The sequence below is a fragment of the Pteropus alecto genome, unplaced genomic scaffold, assembly GCF_000325575.1.
Source record: "Pteropus alecto unplaced genomic scaffold, ASM32557v1 scaffold25, whole genome shotgun sequence".
Classification (NCBI taxonomy): domain Eukaryota; kingdom Metazoa; phylum Chordata; class Mammalia; order Chiroptera; family Pteropodidae; genus Pteropus; species Pteropus alecto.
In genome coordinates this window covers 6365128-6380375 of record NW_006441955.1, presented here as the reverse complement: position 1 = coordinate 6380375, position 15248 = coordinate 6365128, and the positions used below count along the sequence as shown (strand labels likewise).

The following is a 15248-nucleotide window of genomic DNA, read 5'->3' as shown; positions in this document are numbered from 1 at the left end:
ACTACGAATGTTTTTAAAAAAATCCATTTGACTCAGCAATTCTGCTAGGAATTTATCTGATGGCTATGCTGGCGAAAGTACTCTAAGATACATGAACAACGATGCTCACTGCAGCATTATTTATAATAGCTAACAACTGAAAATAACCTGATGTCCATCGATAGATATTAATGCAGCTGCTCAAAGGAATAAGGTAGCTCACACGTGCTGATGTGGCAAGATCCTTCCATCTCAAGGTATTAGGTGACAAAATGTGTAGAAGTCTGTAACTAGGATGACACTAAGTTAATATACATACCTACATTATTACACATATACACTGTGATGATTACCGTATAAGAAACTCTTAAGATGTGGTAACTTAGGGAAAAGGACTGGAAATTGTCTTGGGTGCAGTGACTTCATTTTTATAGCATACTTTTCTGAGTTCTTTAAATTTTCATCATTTATTTGTAATAATATTTATCTTTTAAATTAAAAGTAAAATGGACAACAGGGCTCAGTGAATTCCCCCGGCTCTAGGTCACCTGCCTTGAGAAGCCTGGGGCTGTTTGGCATTCAAGGCCCCTTGTGAGCTGGCCCCTTCAGCCTCACCCCCAGCCTCCCCAACTCACCAGCATCCTTCGTTGACTCCCTGCCTTCGCACACCATGTTGCCTTTCCCCAGTGACCCATTCACATGCGCACTGCCACTAGCCTCATTTGTGTCTTTTCCCTGGTAATCCCTCCTACCACCCCATCTCGACTCTGCCCAGCAGAAAAGGTTAAGTTGTAAAGCAGAGGAACACAAGCCTGGGGGCAGAGACACACCAGCTGCAAACTCAGCTCTGCCACTTCCTAGTTGTGGTGGATGTGATGTGTGCTCCAGACTTCTTCAAGCAAGAAGCTCCAGCAGCGGAAATGTCCAAAGGTAATTGCTCAGCAGTCCCTCTGGGATGTGCTCAGGTCAACAAAGCCATCTAACCCAAGGTCTCTCCAACTCTGGGGAGCAGTGTTTATCCAATGACTGGTGACAAACCATGGTCTTTGTGGAAAGGCTCAGCACCTCACCTCTCAGTGGGACAGCTCCACAGCACCCACAGAACTGAAAATGGCCTGAGCCTCAGGTGCAAACCCACTGAGCTCAGTTTCTCTTCCCACCATTGCTGCCAGTGTCACTCTCCACAGGTGCCATTCCTAAAGGTTCTCCCCAAATTTTCACCTGCAAATCTCCATTTCAAAGTATTTCCTAGGGAAGCTGACCTAAAACACCAGCAGTGTGACCCCAGGCAAATTCCTTACACTACCTGTGTTTCTTCAGGCCAGCACATAGTAGGTATTCAACATATTTATTGCATATGGAAATGACATTTACCTTGTCAAGAGTTGTGTAAGGATTAAGTAAGATGCTGTGTATAGGTACCTGGCCCAGAGCAGGACCGGATGTTGTTAGAACAAATAGGAGGCCAGCTGAACCAGGGGTGTACTGGTCCAGTAACCAGGACACTAGCTGAGAAATCTACAATGAATATTCTATTCAGAATTTCTGCAGTCATTGTGAATGTGTCCACAATTTAAATAACCCCAAAAGAACTGAGCAACCATCACAGAGCACCTACTATGTGACAGACAATACACATACATAAGCTATAGTCTTCAAAATAAGGTAGGTTATGTTAGGCCCAAGTTTCAGATGAAGAAATTGAAACTTAGATGAAGACTTTTATCTAAAGTCACAAAATGGGTGGTGGGCAGAGATGCGGCAGGTCAGACTCCAGGGCCTGCATTTATATGGCGGCAGGCTCAAGGTGTGGGCCCACATGAAACTGGATGTCCCTCCCAACAGCACCCTCACACCAAGCACAGACTCCAGTGCACTGGAAGCACTCGTTATTGTCAGCGAGCCCACCAGGCCAAAAGAGCACTGAGGCTCCGGGCAGACCCCAGGCCCTGCCCAGGCTGCAGGGTCTTCGGTGGGTTGAAGCGAGGGGGTACGTGAGGCTGCAGAACAGTCCTTGGCTCATACAGCACCGTGCAAATACAAAGCTAAAAACTTCTTGAACGTCTCTGGCTGAAAACCAGTCGGCCCAACAGGTTCCTGGAAAGAACACAGCCCATTAGAATCCTGCTACGAGGTTTAATGGCAGCAATTAAAACAAAGGTTGGTTTTATGTAAATCCTAAGCAACCCAATAATAGTTGCTTCTCTCACGGACCAAGGAGGGGCACTGGGGAGCTGGCACTGAAGAGATGCCTGAGGGGGCTGGGTCAGAGAGGACATGCAGCACTGCTAGCACCTTTTGGCTAAATGTCCTGTTGTCACTGACCTGATCTCTAATCCCTCTCACTTCGACCACCAGGAACAAATGGTCGGTTGCCCCTTTTCACTCCCTGGGCCAATAAGCCCTCACTCACTCCACACACATTTATCAGGCACCCTCTCTCTGCACTGGGCCTATGCCAACTGCTGGAAACCCACAGTGACTTGAATCTGGCTTCTGCCCTCATAGAGTTTATAGCCAGGTGTTCAAATAGTGATAGTAAAAGGTGACAGGCCTCATATTAGAAATAGAAAAACGATGTTAAAAAAAACAGAGAAAATGACTAACTAACTGACTTCCATACATGGAAGAGATCATGTATGAGTCTTAAAGGGCAAGCAGAATGGGCCAGAAAGAAAAAGAAAAGGAAGGAGACCGGAGACCAACACATGTACTAGTACAGAAGCAGAAATGAAGGTGGGAAGAGCAGGGGCGAGGCTGGAGCCCAGGGCCCGTGTTGGTGGGGGTGGTGTAGGCAGGGGAAGAGGCAGAGAGGGGTGGGAGCTGAACTGGACAGGTAAGGAGGAGCCATCTGACCAAACCAAGATAGTCTGGCACTAAGCCAGTATTCTGGAAGGAAGAGGCTAAAGGAAGAGGCCCTACAGACACAGGGGAGAGAAAGAGCATGACTAAGAACAGAGAGATGCGGAGGTGGTTAGTGTGGCTGTGCAGGGAGACACGATGGCTTCTGGGGCCAAAGAGAGGGCCCCGACCCAGAAGCCATTTCGAAGGTAAAACAACATTGAGAGATGGCTGGAGAATTACACAATGCTGAGAATGTTCAAAGGCTCAACAACGTCATTTAATGAATCTACCCAGGCCCTGTGTGGGACACAGGACACAGCTAGTCTGATCCAGCAGCACCCCTACTCTGTTCTCTCATCCCCTGATCCTGCTTTATGTCTCTTCGGAGTGCTTATCACTGCTTGATGTTCTATTATGAATTTAGATACTGTCACTGCCCACTGCACAGAAAGTAGGCCTGGACTCTGCCTGCCGAGCACTAGCGGTGACAATGCCATGGGAGGAGTTCCCTAACTGTAGAATGAAATGAATGAATCATTCACAGGCCTTGCCTTCGAGGAGCTTGGAGCTTGGTTTGATGGAGGAGAAAAACATGCAAACAAACGACTGCAGAATAACAGCGTGATCATGCTGTAATGAGGGAACACTGGCTATGGGAACCTGCCCAGGGCATTGATGTGAGGCTAGGAGTGGGCTGGTACGTCCTTATGCTAAACTTGGAAGGACAAGTAGTGGATGGCCAAAGGAAAGAGAAATGGAGGATGGGGTGAGGAGAGGGAGAAAGGGAGAAGCTTCTTATACAGTATCTACTAAGATTCCAAGCTACTTAAGGGCAGGGCACACTGGGGAACTGAGGAGCTGGGTGTGGTGGGTGCAGAGGGAATCGGGAGGGGAGATGAAGAGATGGGCAAGGCCCAGGGCAGAAGGTGCTGTTCTAGGTGATGGGCAGGGCTGAAGGAGCCCTCCAGGCAGGGATCTGGGTATGGAGCTCCTAAAGCCAGGATCCCACTCACATGCATCCCTCAACCCCACTCCCACTCACTCTGGGTAGGGTGAGTCACAGCCCTACTCTAATCACAGGCTGGAGATGGCAGGACTTACCACAACCACCTTCTTTTTGATCACTGGGAGACACCAAAAATGCTGATAGAGGAGCTGGTCTGAGTCCACCCACACCAGATTCTTGATGCCCTCATTAGAGGCCAGATCTGTGGTGTTCAGTTGTAACACCAAGAACTGGAAGACACGTCCATCGGTGCCCACACTCTGCACAACTACTGGCTGCTCCAAAACCTTAGTGTCATTCTGAGAGGAAAAGGAGACAAGTAAATCAAATGAGAAACAGTGGGGTAGAAAGAACAGCACAGACCAGGCAACCTCTAGTTCTGGCCTTTAAAATAAATGCTCTACTACATGTACTCATTTCACAATGGGGCAATGAAAACACAACGTGAGGTTAGGGCACTGACCAGAGCTGGGCCTTCCCTCCCCCACCCAGCCTGGCTCTGCCTGGCCTGGTGCCTCATGGCCCCAGGGTGCCTGCTCTTCAACTTGAGCACATTAAAGTAATAATTCTTGCTATTGAGAGGTGATTACTGGGCAAGCAGCACAGAACAGGAAGGTGAGCTGGGAGGTTAATGATGGGAAATCCCTCAAACTCCTGACACTGCCTGATGGTGACAATAGTGTCATCAGCTCTATCAAATGTGGACCTGGACGGTCAATGGATATAAATAATCTCATTCAGTTCTCACTCCGTTTAACAGACGAGGAAACCAAGACTGAGTAAGGCAAGTGCCTTATCTGAAGTCACAAGATGTGTGTGGCATCAGAACTTAGACTGGCTAACACTAGGATGTGTTCATTTTCCACTTCTGCCTTATTCCTAATGGCCTGGCATCCTAGAATGCAGGCAGTCATCTTACCTGGGCTTCGTGCTCTCAATGCAACTCTGAGAATGTGCCAGATTCCTGGAGTGTCTCCAGCCATGTCAGCCTCAGGATTTCACCAGTCAACACATTTACTAATTATCTCTTTCAATTTGTACGACTTGATATAATAATAACACTAGCAACCATTTACTGAAGGCCTCTCATGTGTCAGGCATTACACAAGTTTTACATAAAGTCACCTCTAATCTCACATCTAGGGGTATATTCATTCACTTAACAGATGAGGAAACTGAGGTTCAGAGAGGTGGTATAATTTGCTCAAGGTTACCCATGAGATGTGAGCCAGGATCAGACCCCATGCTATTAATTCACTTAAACCCCTATTATTCTGCTCTACATTCAGTGTCCCATTGGTCTAATAACAGAACATTTTTTCACTCTCAGTATTGTCCCAGTTTGGTTAACAAATCATATGTTCGCCCTACCAAGACTTTGCAGTAATCCAGTTTGGTGATTGCTACTCACTGGACAAAGACCCAATAGACAGGCCCCATGAAGCACAGCATCCTTGATTCAAAAATGCTGCCTATATTCACCCCTCCAGGGCTGGAACCAACATTAGAAATAGCTAATGTCAGACCTCAGTGTGGGCCACGCTGGGACTGTTGGCCCTAGATATACCTGTTCTTAGTTGCATGAGTAATAAATAAAAAGAAAAGTACCTCTAAGTGTTAGCTGAGAATTCTGTATTGACTCTTATCTCCCTCTACAGATCAATAAAACTGCAGGTAGTACATAAATTTCTCAGCAATTTTACCTTTTACCAGAGGCTCTTCCCATAATTGCTCAACTTCACATCCCCAGGAATAGTCTGTACCTGGAGGGGGTAAGGGAGACCTCCTTTCCTACCCAACTAGGTGGCAATTAGTGGCAGCATTGCTATCCATGCTCTCCTGGCACAGAAGCTACCATGAGTGTACAGGCCTGGGACCTGGCACATGACTATCTCTGCCTCTGTCCCCTGCCTCAGACATGGGTGGCAGTAGGTTGTTCGAAGCTGGAGGGATCATGGCTCCAGTACTAGCCAACCCACTCATTAGCTATGGGATCTTGGGCAAGTTACCCAACTTTCCAGAGCTTTCAGGAAATATACAGATAACAGAAATAAAGATAACCTTCCAAGGACTGAAAAGACACAAGATCACATAAAGCTGTGACAGCTGCTAATTTCTTAGCTGTGACCTTAGGCAAGTTACTTAGCCTCTGTGAGCCTCAGTTTCTTCACCTGTAAAATGAAGCTAACAGTATCTGCCATAGTGGGTTGCTGCAAGGATTAAATAATCCAATGGTTCTCAAATTTTAGTGCAGTGGTTTTCAAAACTGAGCTTGTACCATTACTACCTGGAAGGCTTGTTATGACACTGATTGCCAGAGGCCCACCCCCAGAGTTTCTGAGGCAGTAGGTCTGGGCGGGGTCTGCACTTCCAACCAGTTCCCAGATGATGCTCATGCTGCTAATCCAAGACCATATTTTGAGAACCACTAATACAGAGAACACTGATTAAATGTTTGCCATGTAGCAGATGCTCGACACAGGCAAGGTCCATTCCACTCCTTATTTCATTTGGCTAATCACACCTCCCCAATCCCACCTAGTTCCTAGTTGAAGTAGGATAGGCAACAGAACATTTTGAATTTCCTCACTCTTCCATAGGGCCTTAGGCTCTAACCAAGTCCTGGGAACTGGCAGCAGCTCTCAGGAACACTCTCCCACCCCTTGCTCCTGGAAGAGATTTCCCCTAATCTTGGAACAGCTCTTGTGACGACCACTCCACCTGCATTCTATACCATCTAGGACCCTGAGGCTTCCTCTTAGAATCAAGGGGCTACCAGCAAGGGGTATCTTAGGTCCCCAGAACCTGTCCTGACTTGGCAGGCAGGTCTGGGCCCCTCCACTGCCTGCCTGATGGAACCTGGTGCTCCAATCCTAATACTACAGAACAGAGGCAGTGTGCTGGAGCATGGACAACTGAAGCCTTAGGATTTGGGTATACCTAGTTCTCATCCTTTCTCCACTACTTACTGCTGTGTAAAGCTGAGCAAGCGGCTCAGCCTCCCTGTGATTCTGTGGCATAATTTTAAAACTGGGCATTATAATAAAACTGTGTGAGATAAAGAAAAAAGTTAGGTACTTTATGTAAAAGACAGGCACATAGTAGGCCCCCAGCGGATGTCAGTTCAGAATGAGTGGAAGTGCCTCTCCCTAAAATTTCTCAGTTAAGCAAGGAATCCCCGCTGCCCTCTTTCTTTCTTTGAGGAGTGTAAGGTAGGGGGGTCTTGTCTACATACATACCCCATAGAGGAGCCGGGCCTGAGCCAAGGCATTGCCAAAGGCAAACAGGATCATCTTGGCCCGCAGCTGATCTGGTTGAAAGCGGTATGGTCGTGAATTGGCTGTCTCCAGAAAATACAGGGTGTGGGGATAGGGATAAGGATAACCCTCCCGGTATCCTGTAAGATACAGAACCACGTAAAGGCAGAAAAGATTAATCGGCCTGCCCTAAGGCTCAGGAGAGTCACTTCACCTTAGTTCGGTGCCAGGCACTACAAAGACTCAATAAAGGCAAATACTATCAGCCTAGCTTGGGGGCTGGCAAACTTTAGCCTGTTGGCTAAATCTTGCCCTCTGCTTATTTTAAAAAATAAAGTTTTTACTGGAGTACAACTCTGCCTACTCATTTACATAATGTCTACTGAGTAGCTGTGACAGAAACCACATGCGGCCTGCAAAACCTAAAATATTTATGATTTGGCTCTTGACAGAAAATGTTTGCCAACCTGTTATAGGTGATTCTTGCATGCTAGCTCTAACTCCACCCCTTTCTCTCTCTCATTCGAGCACATGGATGACAGTGATATTAGCAGAAGTATAACCTGAAATCCATGGCAATAATTTTTTAAAAAAAGAAATCATTTGCAAAATTCAATATTTTATTATTAATAACAAATGACTTCCTCACACCTCACAACTATCTGTACAACACTGGTGGTGAGAATCAAAGCTTAACTCTTGCTCATCTCAGCCATGATCTTACCAGGTCATCATTCTCTTCCCCTGCATGGCTCTGGATAAACCTTTGGTAGACTGGAGGCTTCTAGAAGGAGTAACCTAGATCAGTGAAAGTGAGTGAAAAGGAGGGAGAAAGAGCCTGGGAAAATGTGGGCTCTAAAAATCCCAGAGAAGAGCACTACTTAAGATAAAGACACAGACATGGCTTTCCCACCTGCCTCAATCCCTGCTTTGGTTCCTCAGCATATGTAAATACCCAACACTCAGCACTTACTCTGTGCCAAGCTCTAAGATGGGTACCAGGAACAGAGGCCAAGCAGAGCCTGCCATTGCCTTTGAGGAACTCAGTCTAGAGGGGAAGACTGACAGGAAAACTGATCATATCCAGATGGAGAGACATGTCAAGTTAAAGCTGGGTCAGGGGGCTGTGGAAGGAAAGATAAAAGGTCCTGATATGACTAGAAGGTCCCAGAGCATTTCTGGAAAGAAGTGCTTCCTAAGATGAATTATGAAAGATGAGGAGTTATCAAGCTGAAGACAAAAAGAGGTGAATGGTCAAAAGTTCCAGGCGGAGGTATAAGAATGTGTCAAAGCATGGTGGTGAGAAAGGGCACAATATATTGAGCATAGTTGAAATAAAGGAGGCATGTAGGGGAGCAGACAAAGGTGAGGCTGGAGAGAGGGGCACAGGCCAGACCTGAAAGCCCTCATGTAATAAGTTAAGTTCAGACTCTATCCAATAGGCAATGGGGAGGATAGGCATTGAGAGAGATGAGATTAAATTTGTGCTTTAGAAGGGCTACTCTGGAATTGTGAACTAGGTGGACTGGAGAGAAAACAGCCTGAAGCAGACTGACCAGTTGGGAGGTTGTGGCAACAGGCAGAGTGAGAGACGGGAGGGACTGACCTCAGTTGCAGCTGTGGAAATCAAGAGAGGGAAAGGAGAAAGACGCTCATGACTGAGTTGCGGGCCTGCCTAGCCTGACTCCCTAGTTTCTTTCTGAGCTGATTGGGTAGACAGCAATGCCTTATTTGATGGAGTTTGGATAAATAGCCTCATTCAATGCCTGTGGGGTTTCTTCAGGCCTACCAGGAGGTTGGCCAGAGTTTATAGGTTACATAGAAAGAGGTGTCTTTCAAGGGACCTATGAATATAGGAAACATTTGGCCCCTGATCAAATGCCCCTCTAGCCACCCATTAAAACTCTGACCTAAGAGAGTAGCTTTTCAGGAGTCAAAAGCAAAGTCAGCCTTTGAGCAAATCATTTCACCTCCCTGAGCCTCAGTTACCTTGCCTATAAAACTGGGATAATAGTAACTGCCTCACAGGGCTACTCCATGGATCTTAGAAGAACATGCAAGTCAGGTGCCTAGCATATAGTAAGTACTCAATATATCTTTTCTCTTAAAAAAAACACATCCCTCTTCTCCACGCTGCCTGAAAGTCAAAGGCTTGATACTCACCTGTGTCGTCTTTCACATCATAAACATTGCATTCCTGAAGATCGACAGTGGGAGATATGGGATAGAAGGTTTCAAGAACATGATTCTTAGTAGCTTCTACCTCCTCTCTGGAGGCAATGGGGGGCAGAAGGTCCTTGGCATTCAGTCGGGCTCCACTAGAACCACGGACCTGAAGGAGAAGAGACTCTAAAAGGGGAGAAAGATGATTAGTCTAACCTGGTCTAAAGCCTTATCTCAGTTTCATCCCACCATGCTCAAGTCTTTTATATAAGTTTTACGAGCTGACCAGCCTAACCACAGAAAACAAAACTTTGGTTAAGAGATTAATCCTGGAATTCTTTTTTTTTTTTAATTAAATTTATTGGGGTGACATTAATAAAATTAAATAGGTTTCAAGTGTACTATTCAACAATACATCATCTGTATAGAGCATTGTGTGTTCACTACCCTAAGTCAAATCTTCTATCACCATAAATTTGACCCCCTTTACCTTTGTCTACCTCTCCGTTCCCACTTAGTCTCTCTGGGAACTATTATACTGTTGTCTTTGTCTATGAGTTTTTGTTTGTCGTATTCATTTGTTGCTTTCCGTTTTATATTCCACATGCGTGAAATCATATGGTTCTCAATCCTGGGATTCTTGAGAGGGGGACTGACCAATGCACTCTTCTTCCTGTGTTCCCTTTCCAGTGATCCCTGAGGCCTTGTGGTCTCTGTGGGTTCAGGGCTGCCCTATACAGATCGTCCTAAGCACCTGCTTGCTCTAAGCTAGGGACCCAGAAATGAGTGAGAGTTACTCTATGCCCAGGTTATTAAATCCAGGAAAAGGGCCAGATTGTCCACAACTGAGAGTAAAATAAATTGAGCCTGTCAAAAAGCCTCACTTAAGTTGGATTAGCATATCTGCTACATGGAGACATGGGTGTATGAAGAAAAAACTCACATATGACTAATCAGAAAGCCTGCCATTGTGAACATGTATGAATATCCTTCACAGAGGTTCCCACAGGAGGCCACGTGCCACCACCAGGCAAAATATGCTGGAAAAACTCCTTGAGAATAGCTTTCTGAGCATTCTAAGTGGAGGCAAATCTTTCTCTGAAGGTGCTTGGGTTTTTAGAAATAGTCAAATAGCAGTGTGATGGTAATGGATCAAGGATAATGAACTTACATATCTAATGGCTAACAGCACTGCCATTTAATTAGCATGTGGTCTCACTTACTGAGTACGTAAAAAAGGGATACTACATCTGTGGATAAATTCTGATGTGGTTGTTAAAATACATCACACCCATACCTCAAGAATAGTTTTCTAAAGTATTTCCTGTTTCCTCATATATAACCTGCAAGGAAGATAAATGTGCCTGGACCTTGCCTAACCTTGGGTTTTAGATTTTCTCCACAGACCACTCTCGTGTGGTTTCCAATTCAATTCCCTTCACATCTCTCCTCCAGTGACAGTTGCAAATGGGGCAGTTTAATTAGAGGTAATACTTGATGATGGGCCAACAAGTTCTCTTCTATTAATAAGGCTCACTAATTTCCTTAGTTGTGCCATTACCTCTATAAAGCTGACTGCTTGCCAGGAAGTCCATGCTCAAAGGGGAAAGCCAGAGAAATCCGACCAAAAAGATGTCCTGAAAATCCCAAATTATTTCATAGCTGGTTTCTCTGCTCCAGGATTCCACAAATTATGGAAAAGTGAAAAGACCAGGATTCCACCAAAATGAACAACACAAGGTCCCTGACATCAGGAGTTCACAGTTTAGGGGGGCAGACAGAAAAGATACCAGGTAACTATAACACAGTATAATATGTGCTATGATAAAAATATACGTAATGGGCACAGAGGAGGACTAGCTAACCTATGGATTCACATTGGAAGACGGCTTGAATTGAGTCTTGCAGATAAGAATTTAGTCAAATGAGGAAAGCAGAAAGAGTTCTAGACAGAATGCACAGCATTTGCAAAGGTATAAAAGCTCGATGCCAAAAAGCTGCAAGTGGCTAAAGTGTACATTTGGTCATGCAGGGTGGTGGGTATTAGAGCAAGAGATAAGACTAGAAAGACTAGGTGGGTGTCCAAATCACAGAGGGCCTTGGATACCATGATAAATGGTTTCAACTACTTGGAGACAATGAAGGATATGAAACAGGAGGGCATAGGAAGACTTGCACTTTAGAAAGATCACGCTAACAGCTACATGGAAAATGAACTGGGCAAAGGAAAAAAGCATGCATGGGGTAAGAAGGCTCTTGCAGCAGAATATGAGCTTGTGAGGGCAGAGACTGTGTATGCTTTATTACTTCCTTATTGTCAACATTTAGGAACTTGCAGGCACTCAATAGATATGGTTGAATTAAGTCTTGGAAAGAAGTGATTAAAAACAAAAAAGGCTGCACTATGGCTAATGATAATGAGGATGTGTCTGAGCCTATAAAATTAGACCATGAGGATGGGAGTGAGGATACATATGGGAGTGGGGGGGTATATGGGAATGTGAACTGGGCTAAGACTAGAAAGACTGATAAACAGACTAAAGCTTTCTGGCATACAAGATAACCAACCTCGATTCCAAGTGGTGGATAACGTGTAGTTTTTGGCACAGATCCGCCTGGCTAGTGAAGGATGCTTGAAAGTCTGGGATTTACACAGCTGTAACAGACTGTCCACAATGATTGGGCTTGGAGAAAAGAAGAAACATTTGGAGATATAAAGCAACAGATATAAACCAAAATTCATCAACTAGAAATCTTACTGACATGGGGGAAACTTACCAGTAGGTCGTTCTCTTGGGGATGTTTTCAGTGGAGTGCCAGAGACGGGCGTGATAGATCACATTCAGAACGCGTTCATCTTGGTTCTCTATGTGGTTCCTTGGATCCTCAATAAGGCTAAGCACTTTCTCAGGAAGGCCTTCTATTAACTTGGCCTTGGTAAGCCAGAGAGCCTGCTTTACACCTTTGGGGTAATCAGTTACAAGAAAAAAAAAAAAAAGACAATTCAGGAAGAGATGCTTAAGCCTGCCAGGTAACATCTTGGGGAAAAGGGAGAGGGAGGAATATTTATGGGATTTCTTCTGTGACATCTGAGTGGTCAGAACTAAAAATAAAGAGCCTAAGCTAGGAAAGTCATTTCAACTCAACTTCAAGAATGACTTGTCTACTTAAGGATAGTTAACAACTGAGATGGTGAGTGCCTGCCATAGGAAGAATTCAAACAGTGGCTCAAATGGCTGAGATCATAAGGCTGAATCTTGCAGGCAAGGGTCTGTCAGACACTTGACTATGGGATTAAATCAATGGATGCCAACCTTTCAAAACCTAGATCCTTTCTATTAAATCACACCTCAGTCCTTGATCGGAAAAGCCTTTATCTACCAAATATACCTCATTTATTAGGTGTAGGCCCAGGATTAAGTCCATGCTGTTTTATCAAGGGAAAGCAGTTTTTGGAAATAATGGAAATAACTTTTAAACCATGAATAACTTGAAGAGCCCTGAGTTTGGGAGCCCTTAAATGGATAATTTTTCACATCTCTTCTAACTCTGAGATTCTATAAGTTATTTCATAAGGAAATTTTTGTATGAAGAAGCTGTATGAAACATACTGTCAAAACATATTTGTCAAAATGATTATACTGAGGATATTTTTCTATTAATTACACAGGGTCCTCCCTGAGACCTTCTGAACCTCTCCCTGGCCTTAGTACAGGAGGACTGGGATTTTCCTGGGTAGAGTACTGTCTTGTCTTATGGACATGGTGAACTGCATAACTGAAAATGTTTTTCCCTATATCAGGGCTTGACATACGTTATTTCTTTAGGGCCAGATGGTAAATATTTTCAGCTTCCAAGTCATATAGTCTCTACCACAACTATTCAACTCTGCCACTGTAGCATGACAGCAGCCATAGACAAAAAAAGTAAACAAGTAAGCATGGCTGTATTCTAATAAAACAATTTACAGAAATAGGCAACTGGCCTAGTCAGTAACCCCCATTTCTGTACCATTTGTTGACTGCTAATAAGCTGAGAACAAAGTTTAGGGCTCCTCTTTAGCAAATAGAACCTCACAGACTGTAATTTTCTTTTTTTTTAAATTCACCACACTGTTTTATTTTTCCTTTGTGCTGGTTGCCTCGCCTTTCTATTTTTAATTTAATCTGTGTTATAAAATTTCTATAAGATGCTCAAAATACTTTTCAGAAAAAGATGGAGTATAAGTAAACTAAAAGATTTGATTCTGACTGCTTAATCTTTAAATATTAAGGAATGTCAGCTACTTTCAGTGGGCTGCTGTCCTAGGCAAAACTCCTTCCTTCACTTTCCCCAGATCTGGCTTCACTAAAAGAGGAACAGGCACAGACCTAGGGACCTAAGTTCTGCATTAAGTCCATACATCAGTCCTCTACCCTCAGATCAAAGTTGACACTGTATTCCTTCAAATGATTGTGCCCACAAGTTGACAGAGGGCTGGTTACTACTTTGGTTAGCAGACTACTCATCGCATCTGGAAAACCACTCTGACTCAGGGACATATCTTCATTTGTAAGGTTATGTCTGAGATTAAAGGGAGCCTAGGAAACTTTGGGGGAGACACCCTCAGGCAATTTCTTTAGTAGTAACCAATGAAAGACGATGAGGGCAATGAAACTTTCCACTTTAAGGCTTATAAGACATTGGAAATACAAACATTTAGAAATGTAACTTCTAGATTTTGTGGTGAATTAAAAAAAAAAAATCTGGTGTGGGACTTGGGTAACCTGTTTTCCTTGAAAAGGAACATCCGGGCTCTGAACTTTGACTTATGAAATGAGATATGCAGCCCTGGCTTCACTATTAACCAAAGTGCGCCTGTGGACAAATCACTTCTCTCAATCACATTTATCAATCCTGTGAAATGAGGCTATAGGCAAGGGGCATTCTTTCTGCTGCTCCATCTATCTATTTCTTAAATGTACAGCTACATCTCTCAGGTGTCAAGAGCTGGAAGTGTCATAAGAACCATTAGTCAAAACCACTTACTTCACAGAAAATGCGAGGCTCAGGAAGGTTCAGCCACTTGCCCCAAATCACAGTTAGAGGCAGGACTAGGCCTGGAAACCAGGTCTTTTCGCTTTGCCACTCCAACTCTAATACCTCCTTCAAACAAGCAAAGCTCTTTACAACCCACTTAATCAGGACAACTCTCGTAATAAGAATCACTACTGGCCCCATTTCACAGACGAAGAAAGTGAGACCTTTTAAGTTTCAATGTCTTGCCCAAAGTCACAGAGGGCTTGGGGTCAGTACTGGGCAGAGGAACATGGTCCCCTCCCGCCCATCCAGGGGCCTCACCCTCGAGGAGGCGGCAACGCTGGTGGAAGGTGTAGCAGGCCTGGTCCTTGTACAGCGGATGCTCTTGGATCGGGGGCGCGCGGCGGAACTTTGGGTGCGTCCAGCCAGGATCCCACGGCGGAAAGACCGGCCGCGCCAGACCGGGCACGAAGTGCATCTTCCCCGCGTAGGTGATGGGCTCCAGTCCAGGGATTTCATACACCCTGTCCAGGGGAGGAGGCTCGGGCTTCCGCGTGGAGCGAACGCCCCACTCGTACGCCCCGCGTCTCGGGGTCCCGTCGCCCCCAAAGCCGAGCCTTCCAGGTAGACGAAGCGCCCGCCTTGCGGGGCCCGACGCCAAAGCCATACCGGTTCGGTCTCCTCAAGACCGCCACCTGGACGCCGCCATCTTCCCGTGCGCAAGGTCTACTGGGAAGGAAAGGGGCTGGTCGCCAAAGCTAGTTTTATGAGTGGCAGCCACTTGAACCAATCAAAGTTAGGGTATCATAGCCTTGCCCCACCCCACAGGCCATCCTCTTTTCTTATAGGTGGGAAATGGAGGAGGGGGAACCTGAAGGATCTTCACTTGAGGCCAAGAGCTTGAGTGAAGGTGAGTGGTGGTGGTTGGGGCTGGGACGGGAGGAGAACATCAAGGCTTGAAACCTGAATGCTGGGCAGCC

General features: G+C 45.2%; 2 protein-coding genes across 6 annotated transcripts in view; one reads left to right on the top strand and one right to left on the bottom strand.

The window, feature by feature from the left end:
- Positions 1–1308: 1308 nt before the first annotated feature.
- On the bottom strand, positions 1309–15010 carry MRPL37 (mitochondrial ribosomal protein L37). The gene is made up of 7 exons (XM_006919239.3): positions 14590–15010; positions 12028–12211; positions 11818–11933; positions 9250–9435; positions 7069–7226; positions 3925–4128; positions 1309–2076 (listed from the first exon to the last, which is right to left on the bottom strand). Exons 1-7 carry the CDS (start codon positions 14933–14935, stop codon positions 1999–2001), a joined length of 1272 nt encoding a protein of 423 aa, XP_006919301.1. The 5' UTR covers positions 14936–15010; the 3' UTR covers positions 1309–1998.
- A 91-nt stretch (positions 15011–15101) lies between these two features.
- The window catches only part of LOC102891236 (NADH-cytochrome b5 reductase-like), a 22679-nt gene continuing 22532 nt past the window's right edge, over positions 15102–15248 (top strand). For all 5 annotated transcript variants that reach the window (XM_025052064.1, XM_015595290.2, XM_006919238.3 and 2 more), the window contains exon 1: positions 15102–15178. The gene's annotated coding sequence lies outside the window, so the exon portion shown is untranslated. The remainder of the gene's footprint in view (positions 15179–15248) is intronic.

What these genes read in the sequence shown, in the direction of transcription:
- MRPL37 (XM_006919239.3), bottom strand. Translation starts at nt 14,935, where the DNA reads ATGGCTTTGGCGTCGGGCCCCGCAAGGCGGGCGCTTCGTCTACCTGGA. An exon ending in ATCCACCACTTGGAATCGAG is followed by an intron (nt 9,436 to 11,817) that starts GTTGGTTATCTT and finishes CTCCCCTTTTAG; the next exon opens with AGTCTCTTCTCCTTCAGGTC. An exon ending in AGGCCCGGCTCCTCTATGGG is followed by an intron (nt 4,129 to 7,068) that starts GTATGTATGTAG and finishes TTTTCCTCTCAG; the next exon opens with AATGACACTAAGGTTTTGGA.